Source organism: Sardina pilchardus, chromosome 14, assembly GCF_963854185.1.
Source record: "Sardina pilchardus chromosome 14, fSarPil1.1, whole genome shotgun sequence".
NCBI classification, from domain to species: Eukaryota; Metazoa; Chordata; class Actinopteri; order Clupeiformes; family Clupeidae; genus Sardina; species Sardina pilchardus.
In genome coordinates this window covers 17,919,219-17,931,047 of record NC_085007.1, presented here as the reverse complement: position 1 = coordinate 17,931,047, position 11,829 = coordinate 17,919,219, and the positions used below count along the sequence as shown (strand labels likewise).

At 43.8% G+C, this 11,829-nt stretch overlaps 1 protein-coding gene across 4 annotated transcripts in view; it reads right to left on the bottom strand.

Annotated features, from left to right (window-relative positions):
* Positions 1 to 11,539, bottom strand: part of arl15b (ADP-ribosylation factor-like 15b) — a 40,880-nt gene extending 29,341 nt beyond the window's left edge. Inside the window, exons 1-2 of one of the 4 annotated variants that reach the window (XM_062554480.1) lie at positions 11,347 to 11,539; positions 10,916 to 11,061 (exon numbers count right to left, since the gene is read on the bottom strand). In XM_062554480.1, coding sequence (XP_062410464.1) covers positions 10,916 to 10,927 — 12 coding nt within the window. In that variant the 5' untranslated portion in view covers positions 10,928 to 11,061; positions 11,347 to 11,539. Of the gene's footprint in view, positions 1 to 7,236; positions 7,455 to 7,546; positions 7,706 to 10,409; positions 10,547 to 10,915 lie in introns of those variants that run through there. The other 3 variants (XM_062554477.1, XM_062554479.1, XM_062554478.1) reach the window with 3 other exon arrangements.
* Between the last annotated feature and the right edge of the window lie 290 nt (positions 11,540 to 11,829).

Genomic DNA, 11,829 nt, shown 5'->3' with positions numbered 1-11,829 from the left:
CCCATTTTTGTGGGTGATATTTTCAAAAATGTGTTGACAATACAAAGCCATTGCAAGGAAAAACAAGGGGGAAGGGATCTGTGAATGACTTCCCAGAACATCGGGGCAGGCCACTTCAGACTGATTAAACGCAGAGGTGGAGCGACTTCACAGGCTGGGGAAGCTCAACAAAGGCATGAAAGAGCTCAAATAAAGCAATCACAGTTCATAAACTGCCTAGTGAACTTAGAGTACTGTAACACTACGCCCTTCTGCTTCGGTTGAGTGAGTCCGAATGGTTCTGATATAAACCTAATAAGGGAAACGAGTGATGAAAGGTCATTTATTTCCACTTGCCACCAAACAAGACTGTTTAAAGTTAATAAAGTGAGTCACTATGGAGACTCTTGCAATTATTTTAGTAGAACTAAGTCAAGGCTTTTTCTTCTTCAAAAAGTCATCAATCTGCTTCCTGATGCTTGTCAACTAAATTCCTCTATGATCATTTGCCAGCAAGTCCTTTAGAGTCATTTAGATTCATAGAGAATTTTGCAGAATCTAGGGAGAGCAGAACACTGGATGGCTTCAGCGCCTCTGAGCTATGTCACTGCTTTGCCAACAAAGGGGATAACACACAAGTAAAGGTTAGACCTATGGACCAAAATATACAGTATTACCTGTAAAACTTGAAGCAATTGGGCTAGCTGTCTGAAACATTCTTAAGTCTTCTGTAAAATCTTTCTATAAAGCAATGTCATAATAGTGATCTAAAAATGGCTCATTTGAATGTGGAAAAACTTTTGTCTATGTGGTCCCCACCCAAGGTTTACAATATTCCCCATAATGTCTGTGATTTGACTGACTGCAGATGTACAAGAGTATGCCTTTAAAAGTGTAAGTAAGAGCTGTAGTTTAAAAAGAAATAGCTGTTTTCAGAGTACCAGATTGCCAGACTGTTCCTATTTCTAAAATACTTAAGTAAGCATGGCTTACTCCTGTAATATCAACAAGAAACTGAGTATTCAGCCCATCAGATTAGCTCAAGAGCTTGAGCGCTTCAATTAAAGTCATACAGGACAGGAGAGTGTTTGCTTCAACCAAGTTGCTGTAACCTAAATATAAGCTGATGATGGTAAGGACACTAATGGCAGCCTAGATATCCTGCAATGTTTCCATGCTGCAATGTTGTTTTCAGTCTCCATCACGCTGGCTAAGCTTTCTGCTTACTTCTGCAAAGGGAGAGAAGGTAGCGGGACACAAACATCCTAATAATATGCCTCCAGTCTGCTTGGAATCACTCAGCTCTTTAACGAACAACTAGTCCGTCTTAAAGACAGATTGTCAACGGAGTGCTGCGATAAAGGCATGGAAATAAGAAACTACAACAAGTACAAAAGGAGTTTATGTAAGATAGTCAACGGGCTTTAGATTAAAGTCAGGGAAGAGCCTCTGTAGAGCCTTGAGTCTTTACAAGCGTGACCAACAGGTTAAACCTGTGGGACGATAACGCAACAAGCGGTATTCTACTGAACCTCTATGGCCCAAGGCTACAACTTCAATCCAAAACACACCTATCGGCCTACACACAAGGCCACACGCCCATTTGTTTACAAAGGCACTCAGTCTGCAGAAGGAAGCGGAAACCCTTTCTATTTTCCCTTTCTTGAGTTCCATCAACACGTCCGGCAATATTTCATTCATTTTCTCTTAGCCCCACCAAATATGAATCTCAAAGTTCATAGTTTCCAGACCACTGCGGAATGCATGACCAATGCCAAACTGATACATTCCACGGTCTTTGCTTCCCTCAGTATTGACCCAAGGTTTAATGAAAAAAAAATGCGTTATGGCAGCTAAGTCTTTCCATTCCAAAGTTCCAGGCCAGTTAGTGGATGTCATTACACAATCGCCGCCAGAGCATCTTTCAAGATTATCTTTACAAAGGCAGCTGCCAATTGCTGGTGCTTGGATGTGACTCAACAGATGATAACACCTGGAGACTCCCTACGAGCAAAGACCAATATAACAGCAGTAGGTCAAAAGCCCATCACCTAAACTTGACTTCCGTCCAGAGCTTAGCCAGCCTGAGGCCTCGAAGACAGGTTACTAAACCACACCGCCCCTACAGGCTTGGCCATCTGATTGGTCTGCGTCCTCGTACCAGCTTTGCCCGTTGCCATGACTCTGGCAGGTGAAGGCCATGCTGGGCAGGGCAGTTGTTTGCCAGCTGGACGTGTCCAACAACAGGAAACAGGAAGCACAGCTGACCTCTGACTGATGGCACAAAGGAAGGAGGAAACAGGTCCCACCCGTCCCTTGCCAAGTCTCCAGGGACACCTTAGCATTCCAGCACCAGCAATGTCCATATTTGTGCAACACAACCCCTTGTATGGAGCCCCAACATAACAGAGCTGTAGATAAAGCAGATAAAGTGTTATCAGTTGTTATCGATTTATGATGAGTCTGGCTCACAACCGTGTATGTGGCCTTTAGGAGTGATAAAAGACCAGAGACGCAGAGATCGAGGGTAGAGGTGAACAGAGGTTCTGACGTAACATCATCACCAAGTTCTTCCTTTTGAGAGCTGAATCAGGTTAGGCCTACAGGCAGATGCTACGTCTCCTCAGCAAAATGAGAAAAAGTATTTCAGCACTTCTTGAGCTTCTCTGGCCCATGGGACCGCCATTCGTGACCAGAAACCCACAATGAGCTCCTCTGATCCTGAACATAATCTACACACTTCAAAGAGAACTGTGTCTTTGCCCAGCGCACATGAAGGAGGAACTAACTCAAACGTGTTGAGCTCTGCTACATCCCCCTCTGGCCTCTGGCACACTTGATGGGGTCTTTGCGCATGGTTCACCTCACCCCGTCAGAGGCAAGAGGCAGTGGGCATACGAGCTGGAGAGAGAGAGAGAGAGAGAGAAAGAGAAAGAGAAAAAAAGAAAAAAAAGAGAGAAAGAGAGAGGAGAGGGGAGTGTGCAAGTAAGTGAGGGAGCGAGCGTGGTCGGGGATTTGCACCGTATTAAAATTTCAACAGGATAAGCGCTGGCAGGGTTCAGCAAAGCCCAACTAAGCTGCAGTGGTCTGCCACCGCTGTGTCACTAATGGCAAGAGGATGGTCACATGTGGACCAGACTGCATACCAATGCCAACCCCCAACCCTGCCCACCCTACCCCTGCCCACTCCCCTTCAATAAAGGCTGATTGGATCATCTTGCCCATAGAGTCGAACAGTAGAAATGAAGCATTCCTCCATGTACGGACAATCTTAGTTGACATGATGACAATAAAGAATCCCGTAATTGAGAAAAACATTATGGGACCAAACATTGGGACATCAGAGGTTCCATTGATTAGTCTAGTTTTCCTTCCATGTCAAAGGCTGAGCTTTCTGGAAATAGGAATATCCTGTCGACCTTTTTGTAATCCAACCATGTTGACCATTTTTCCATCAGCATGAGGCGTTTTCAATCATTTTAATCATTTATAATTAACAAAAACAATTTAATCGAGGACACCATCTTCAGAGCACATGAAAATGGATGATGGAGACAGTTGTAGTGGAGCCAACCTACATCCGGAGCTCTGACCATTCACACATCTCTCGTCTGATTCCCATCCAATTCCCATCCAGTTCCCATCCAGTTCCCACCTTTTTCAAACGGGGCTGTGTTGTGTGAACGACATCCTGTTTGGACTCAAGGAGGTTCCTTACAGGCCGGATCTCCTCCAGAGTCAGCTGCTGTCTGGATGATTCCCAGCAGGGCTTGGTATTATTGGGGAGAGGAACGGGAGGAGTGGGAGCTGGAAGGGTGGTGGTGGAGGTGGAGGAGGAGGAGGAGGAGGTGGAGGTGGTGTGTGGGGCAGTTTATTCTGAACTGAACTGTGGGATATTCCCCTCTGCTGGCCGGGGCGGAACTCAGCCGCCTGACTGCCACATCCTGCCTTATCAAAGCACGGAAGTCAAGCGTGCGGAATCCGCGCTCCACCAGCCTCCGTTCCACCACCAGGCCGGCTCCACTGGGCCAGACAGACTGGGACCAGAGCCGGGTTTACGGAACCAGAGCCGGGAGAAGGTTTTTTTTGTGTGTGTGTTTGTGTGTTTGTGTGTGTGTGTGTGTGTGTGTGTGTGTGCGTGAGTGTGTATGTGTGCATGTGTAAGCAAGACACACCTCTGGGAGACGCCAGCAGTGTTGTTAAATTAAGCGGAGTGGTTGGATGAGAGAGTTGTAGAGAGAGAGATGCAGGAGAAAGAGGACGAGAAAAGCTATATGATCGCTTTCAGGAGCCAAGATGTCTTCTGAAGGAATCTGATTCTGAATTAAGCCATCATATTTCTATATTCTACCATGTGTGCATGCTATATTGATATAGCCACAAATCACATCACAATAATGTATTATAACAAACGTTCAGATGGGAACTGATGTAGGCCTACGTCTAGTGTGCCTACAAAAAAAAAGAGATCAGCTCTTACAACAATGGAGGGGCTTTAGGAAAGAAAGTCGATGGCAATTTAGCAAATCAGCTTAAAAAGGTGCAGAATGTAGCTTTTGTTGACAGTAATAAAAATCCTTCCAGACATACGACAATGATGTAATCCTGAGACCATGAGATACAGTATAGACTGTGTCCACTCCCATGCATTGTCTCTTTGCTTTTTGCTATTGTTTTACATTTTCCCAGGGCAGGGAAAATCCTTGAATGAACCTACAACAATTTCTATAGGCCTATTTTTCTCTAGCGACAAAAAAAAAAAGAAAAAAGAAAAAAACAACTATCTAGCTTTACATTAGCAAAGGCTGAGCATATCATTCACATTAAATCAGCAGTGACAATATTTTCTCAAAATTCTTGTTGGTATTGTTGGTTTAATCTTGACCTTTTATCCCTATTACTTTCATAGAGAACATAGATCAATCAATGCATCATACAGCAATTATCAGGTGTGAGGACTGCCTGTTAAATATGTTTTTGTGTCACACTCTTCTGTGTCACACTCTTGGATGGTCTCTGAGCACCAGACATGGCTGCTGAATAAAGATGAGAGAGAACAGTGACTTCTCCGTGTTGACCTCGCAGCGCCGCATTAGGAGATCCCGCTGATAAAACTGCACTTTTACACCCCATTGCAGCTGAACGCTCAAAGGCCAGCCAGCCGCTAATGAGAGACATTTAGCGGTGCCAAGAGAGAAAGCATTGACCACAAGGCCGGAGACCACCAAGCCTGACTGCTCAACCGTACGGTCAACAGACGCTACCACTGAGCCGCAACCACAAGGCCACACTAGCCCACGGTGGACAACTGCAAACGGTGTAACCGAGTTTGGTGCTTCAATACAGCTACAGTTCAGTTAGTGAGTCAGCCCTGGATTGCGGAATACTGAGGAGCCACTTGGTTAATGAAGAAACACTAAGATGGTATTGTTACATACTGTTGTCATTGTGCTGTCGACAGGGTCACACATTGTTTCGATTCACGTCCTACGTCGTACTGTACAATCTTGGCTTGACAGCGCTGTTCTCATGAGTCCTGCTCACTTATGAAACAATGCTTTACCAAATGCGAGCAGATTAAAAAATAGAGAACTTGACCTTGTTGTCATTATCAGTGGGAGCTGCGATGTCTCCTCTAGCAGGGTCACCTCCTGACCAAACAAAAGCAGGGGACAAGCAGCACAGCGCCCAGGCCAGCACATGGCCCTGGGCTGAACAGGGTCCAAGCAAAACTTCGAAACCCAGTTTGGACCGACAGGGCTGAAACTTGCATTGTTACACGGGCCATGACAGTCGGCTCCTACAAATAACTTTCTGTGTGTGGAATTGTCAATGATCATGCCGCAAGTTAAACGATCCTTTGCACATCAGGTTTCCAGAAATTGGATCCTGCGAAGAGCATGGCCTTCTTCCACCTTAGTTGTAACTCTGGCTACTGGTAAAGGGCTCTCATTTCACACCACAGTGAAGAATCTGGACAACGTACACTGGTATCTGCCAGGATGGGTAGATCCATTTTCAGCTCTTTGCGTGTGCATGAAAAAAAATATCATGGGCTGAAAATGTGAGATGACCATCAGCACACATTTTGTTTTGGTTTTGACAAATTTACTTTTTCATGGTTTGCCAGACAAAATGGTTTATTCTTACCAGCACAATTAGTCAAAACAAGGCACTCTGATGATCTACCAGTGGATGGACAAGTGGATGAGAAACATGCCCCGTCCATCATTACTTCATGGGGAATGTGAAGAAAATCGATCAAACTATGTGTTGGGACTACTGTATGTACCAAGCTTGTCTGATTACCAACTTACAAAATAATGGTTATTGAGAAGAAAATAAAAGCCTAACAGGGATCCAAATGATTGCCTGCTGTGGTCACTAACATGACAAGTAGTCTACACTCACTAGTTGCCATGACAATGCTTGATTAAAATATGCTACTACAGTATGTACCTGTTACTCAGTACTTTGAGCAAGGCTGAATGCCAATTTCACAAATACTCTAGATAGATAGATAGATAGATAGATAGATAGATAGATACTTTATTGATCCCCAAGGGGATATTCAAGGTCCCAGCAGCTTAAGACACCACACACAACATACAGTACATGACAATGTAAACAGGAAAATACAAAGCAAATCAAATAGTCTGGCTCAAAGGCATTTTTCTACAGCCAGACCTTTACAGAGGACATCATGTTACATCCGACCCACCTGAGGGCCCGACTGAGGTAGAATATCAGCAGTGTTTGTAACCTGAGAGAAAGTGCCTGATTGAGGACTGCCTAAGCCTTGCCCTGGAATTCAAGCGGGCCTTTTGGGAATTTGACTCAGTGCGACTGAACCCTGCACCACCCAAAAGGTTGTGTGTTGACAAGCTTTTAGTCCACTGATTCTGCAATTAGCCCTATGTTCACCAGCCATGCTTCTCAAAAGTAAGAAATCTCAGCCTTCGCTTCAGGGTATATAGGATAATTATGTCACCTACTTTAGACTCTGCTCTGTATACAGCGTGTCAACTGCTTCTGTAAGGGCCCTGATTGTCAGGCCTCATTAAGAGAATGGAAATAGGTTGCTGTAATCTTGGAGAGTATTCTACTCATTTTATTACTGACTAACTAATACAATTAAAGACCTAAATTTAGGAAGAGAGAAAGGGGGCAGAGGACAGCCTCACACACTTCTACCCACATGAATTCAGTTCCTCAGACCTGCTTTCAGTTTTTAAACAATCCAACCTTTTCTCTTACCGTCTGAGCTCCAATCCTGCAAACGAATGCGCTGAGCTGTGTGCACTCTGACACGCTCCACAGCAACGTTGCTTGCGCCATTGACAAAAGGGAGACGCCAACAAAAACAATTTCAGGTCACCGAGACAGAGAGCCAAAACACAAGGAGCTTGAACCAAGTTCAGGCTCGTTATCCAGGTCAGTCCAATGCGGAGATGATATCACAATGCCATCCACCTCTGGGGAAAGGATTTAAAAAGATGAGGATACAAGCCAACACCTTGCCCTCTGTACCTATTCAACAACGACACGTCCGAATGAAACACATTACCTGCCAATGCACCAAATAAATTGCATTTACAGCGTAAGCTTGTGCCAATTTAGCCAATTTTACTACTTAGAAAACAAAAAAACACAGTTTGGTAGAAAGCTGAAGCTAATCTTTGTCAATTAGGCTACCGGTACTCTAAATGGCCTCCAAGGCTGTCTGTTTCAGCCTAGCAACACCTCTGTGTTTCTGTAACAACTAACCAGACCAAGCCTTCGTCACTGTGCCAGTGTAATGTTTAAACAAACCTTAACCATATGTCAAAGAACACAGCATGGTCTTTCACACATCTCTTTGGAGAAATACAGAGTGGTTTAGACAATTTAATTCAGCCGACAGTTAGCTAAATATAGGGTACCATGAACAGAAAAAAAAACATCTCTGTTTTAATCACCTTGGCATGTTAAAGACGATCAAGGAGATACAATTTTGCTACTCAAAAGTAATCAATAACCTGGACCTATGTGTAGAAGGGTACTGTTCCTCACAATAAGTTACATATTGTGTTGAAAAAAGGCCTTAAGGACTGTTGAATCGAAAACAATAACAAAGGGAGTTTTTTAATGCTGAATCATGTCATCTGCACCTACAGGCTGTTTTCTTGCTGTGTGAATACACCAGCGTATTATTCAGGCTTAATCATGAGGTCTGTGTGAATGTGAAATCGATCCTCAAAAAAGATGGTCTATTTCTTTTACTGGGTTAATGTGCTACCAGCTACACAGGCTGGTGTGATGCTCAGTAGGAGATGATTTTTCCATCATCTTAACCGGAGTGGAAGACCTCTCTTTTTCACTCACAGGGTAAAGGTCCACTGGTCTCAGCCTTAAACACACAGCTGCTCTTAACAGGTGGTGTTTCAGTGTGTATGTTTGTGTGTGTGTGTGTGTGTGTGTGTGTGTGTGTGTGTGTGTGTGCGCGTGTGTACTGTGTGTGTGTGTGTGTGTGTGTGTGTGTGTGTGTGTGTGTGTGTGTGTGTGTGTGTGTGTGTGTGTGTGTGTACTGTATGTGTGTGTGTGTGTGTGTGTGTGTGTGTGTGTGTGTGTGTGTGTGTGTGTGTGTGTGTGTGTGTGTGTGTGTGTGTGTGTGTGTGTGTGTGTGTGTGTGTGTGTGTGTGTGTGTGTGTGTGTGTGTGTGTGTGTGAGTGAGTGAGTGAGTGAATGAGCATGTGTGTTTAAGTTCAGGACAGAAGGAAGAAGTGGGTGTCAATGTGTGCAATGTAAAGCCACCTCTTGACATATTAAATATAGGCTCACAAAGAACATCTCCGATATGTACACCTGACTCCCAAGACTCTGACCATAATAATGCACAGCTGAATCTTACATTGAAAATAGCTTTTGACTAAATGAGGCCAGCTCCATAATTGAAGAGAGCTTTCTGTATCCAACTTTGTGTACTTTAATAATGAAAGGCATGGGGTGGCAAGGGGTTAGCCATATCCATGACCCATAAAAAACACCACAACGTGCAGCAACAGAACAGGGAATGCTAGGGCACTCTGCACTCCAACGCCAACACATGATGTTGGGGAAGTAGTATGCCTTCTGAATAAACACACAGGTGCCACAAGCAATGGCTATGCGTTTACACCCCTTTCTGCTCAAATGATCTCCCCACCTCTCTCTCTCTCTTGAGAGCGCACACACACACACACACACACACACACACACACACACACACACACACACACACACACACACACACACACACACACACACACACACACACACACACACACACACACACACACACACACACACACACACACACACACACACACACGCACTATTAGGGAACTGTACACTCTTTTTCCACTGAGGAATTGTGAAAACAACCGGCTAGCCAGGAGCTGTATGGAAAAACAATCTAAGTCCACAATGGATGAAAAGTGTTGATCTGAGCGTTTTAACTCTTTGCTAGGAGTCTTGTTGTTATTAGCATGAATGATGTTAAAACTGACCATGACAAAACAAGGTTGTAAAACTAGACTATAGACCTGTACGGCAACCTCAAAGACTCAAACACTCTACATCATATAGCCATTCTGCACAATCTAATGTTCATCTTGTCCATTTTATGCCAGTGTTCAATTGGCATGACTTTATCTAAGAGACAGAGAGAGCAGGCAAACAATTCCAAAATAACTGTTGCACTTCTGCAAAGCAACAGTGCTCCAAAAACACCATTGTGGGTGCTGATTCCTATATCCAGGTCGATCTGCACTCTTTCGCCTAAAAAATAGGTGGGGGATGACAGATCGACGCTCCCCTACTGTATTGAATGTCAATTCCTATGGCAACAAGCTAGGCCTGTTGTTATTTAAGGCACACTGCCCTAGTTTCGGGACAAATTGCGCATATTGTGGGTCTGCGTAACGTCAGATTGCATAAACCCAATTTGTATGACACAACCGATGGAGGACATGTAGCATGAACACTTTACCTTCAATAAGGCAAGAGAGTTAGAATTTATGGAGACACTTGGTATAATGGACCATGCTCCTAATCCGCTCCAGTTGGTTTCAAGCCATGCAGGATTTTATGTTCTTTTTTAGGCCGTTTCTTGAGGAAATGGTTCTATTCTGAGAATCACTTCGGAAACGCCCCGGCGACCTTATGGCACACGCCTGTGCATGTTTCATTCAATGAATGGGTTCCATCTCAGTTTTAGAAAGGGAACTCCAGTAAGGGAACTTTATTAGCCTACCTGATGAAGGCTGTTAACTTTCACAAAACCCCCAACCAAGACCAGCCATAGACAGAAAGTCGAAGAAAATAGGCAGAACTTCAGTTTTAAACGATTGTTGACACCAACTGAATTAGGCGTCCCATGCCCTTAGTTGCCAGCAAGATTATGTCCTTACCTGTGACAAACTCGTTATGTCAGACATATTTGAATAATTTGCAGTGGTCAGTCTAGGGATAATTCTAGGTTAATAATCTTTAGTAGAGCATGCTTCATTGAATAAAATCCACTTTTCAAGATTTACTGCTAACAATTAGCTAACAGACACTGGCGTGGTGGTGATCCTAATCGTAAGATTACTAGAATGTGGCAAGGTAGCCGAAAGTAATAATTCACTGAAAATATCAGTCCTCAGGTGAGTGAAGGTAGGGGTGGGAACACTAAGTCAACAGCCCAATGTTAAGGCAAAATCCTATTCTCCCATCACGCCTCTTAAGGAGAAGACAGCCTGATACCCCAGGTAAAATACACCTCTAAACAGCTGTGTGTTTTGGACTGAAGCTAGTAAGCTAACAGTTATATTAGCTAACGGTAAAGCTAGCTATCTTCATGTACACAAAACATCAACATTCGACAGGAGAGCAACCGGCTTCAGAGAGGAATGAGGAAAGTAAAAGATCATACCAGATAATCCATGTACTGCCCGATTAATTGGTCGTTGTCCTCAAGAAAGCGTAATCCTATCAGCGATGATTGTCTGGGAAATATTTGGTGTAAATTTGATGCATCCAGAAGTCTGTGTTGACGGCTTGCAGCTTTGTATTCCCCGCCTTTCCAATGGAAAATATATGAAGTTACTGTAGTTAGCGACAGCTATTTGGTTTCCCTGAGCTTGCGAGGTTAAACAAGTATACCGTTCTCGGAGGAGATCCTGATGCTACTCTATTACACCTCATGCATATCTCCTTTTTCTCTCGTGTTTACTTTGGTACCTAATATCCTAGTTTGGCTGTGGCTGTACTGATGGCTAGCTACAATGTTGCAGGAACTATGGAAATCCCTTTTCAGATCTTACGTAGCACAATCAAAGATTCTCTAAAAGTAACAAGACATACCACGTTCCAGTGTCCGTGAATATCTAGAGAAAACGTACGCTCAAAAGCAGGGAAACTTCCGACAAAAAATCTCTACGTTAACTTATACACAAATACAAGCAACCAATGTACCCCTGTTACTTCATAAGTACACGACAAATGGTTAAATGGATGTAATAGTGAAAGGAAAGAGAGTGGTCAATCTTGTTGTGCATTTTCCTTGGCTACCATCATGCACGATGTCGTGTTCCTCATCTGTCACGTGATTGTGGTGTTTCTTGTAATCTTTGTTTGTACTGACATCTAGCGGTGGTACTGAAAAGTTACCATTTGTAGCCTACATCAGAAATGTTAGTAGGCCAACAGGTAGTGCACATCAGTGAACAGAACACACATTTCATTCATTCTGTTGCCACATAGGCTACCCATAAACATAGGCTAACTATCAGACTGCTATCAAAGTAGGCCTTAAGTCCAGAATCAAGTAGGCCTGCACTACCAATT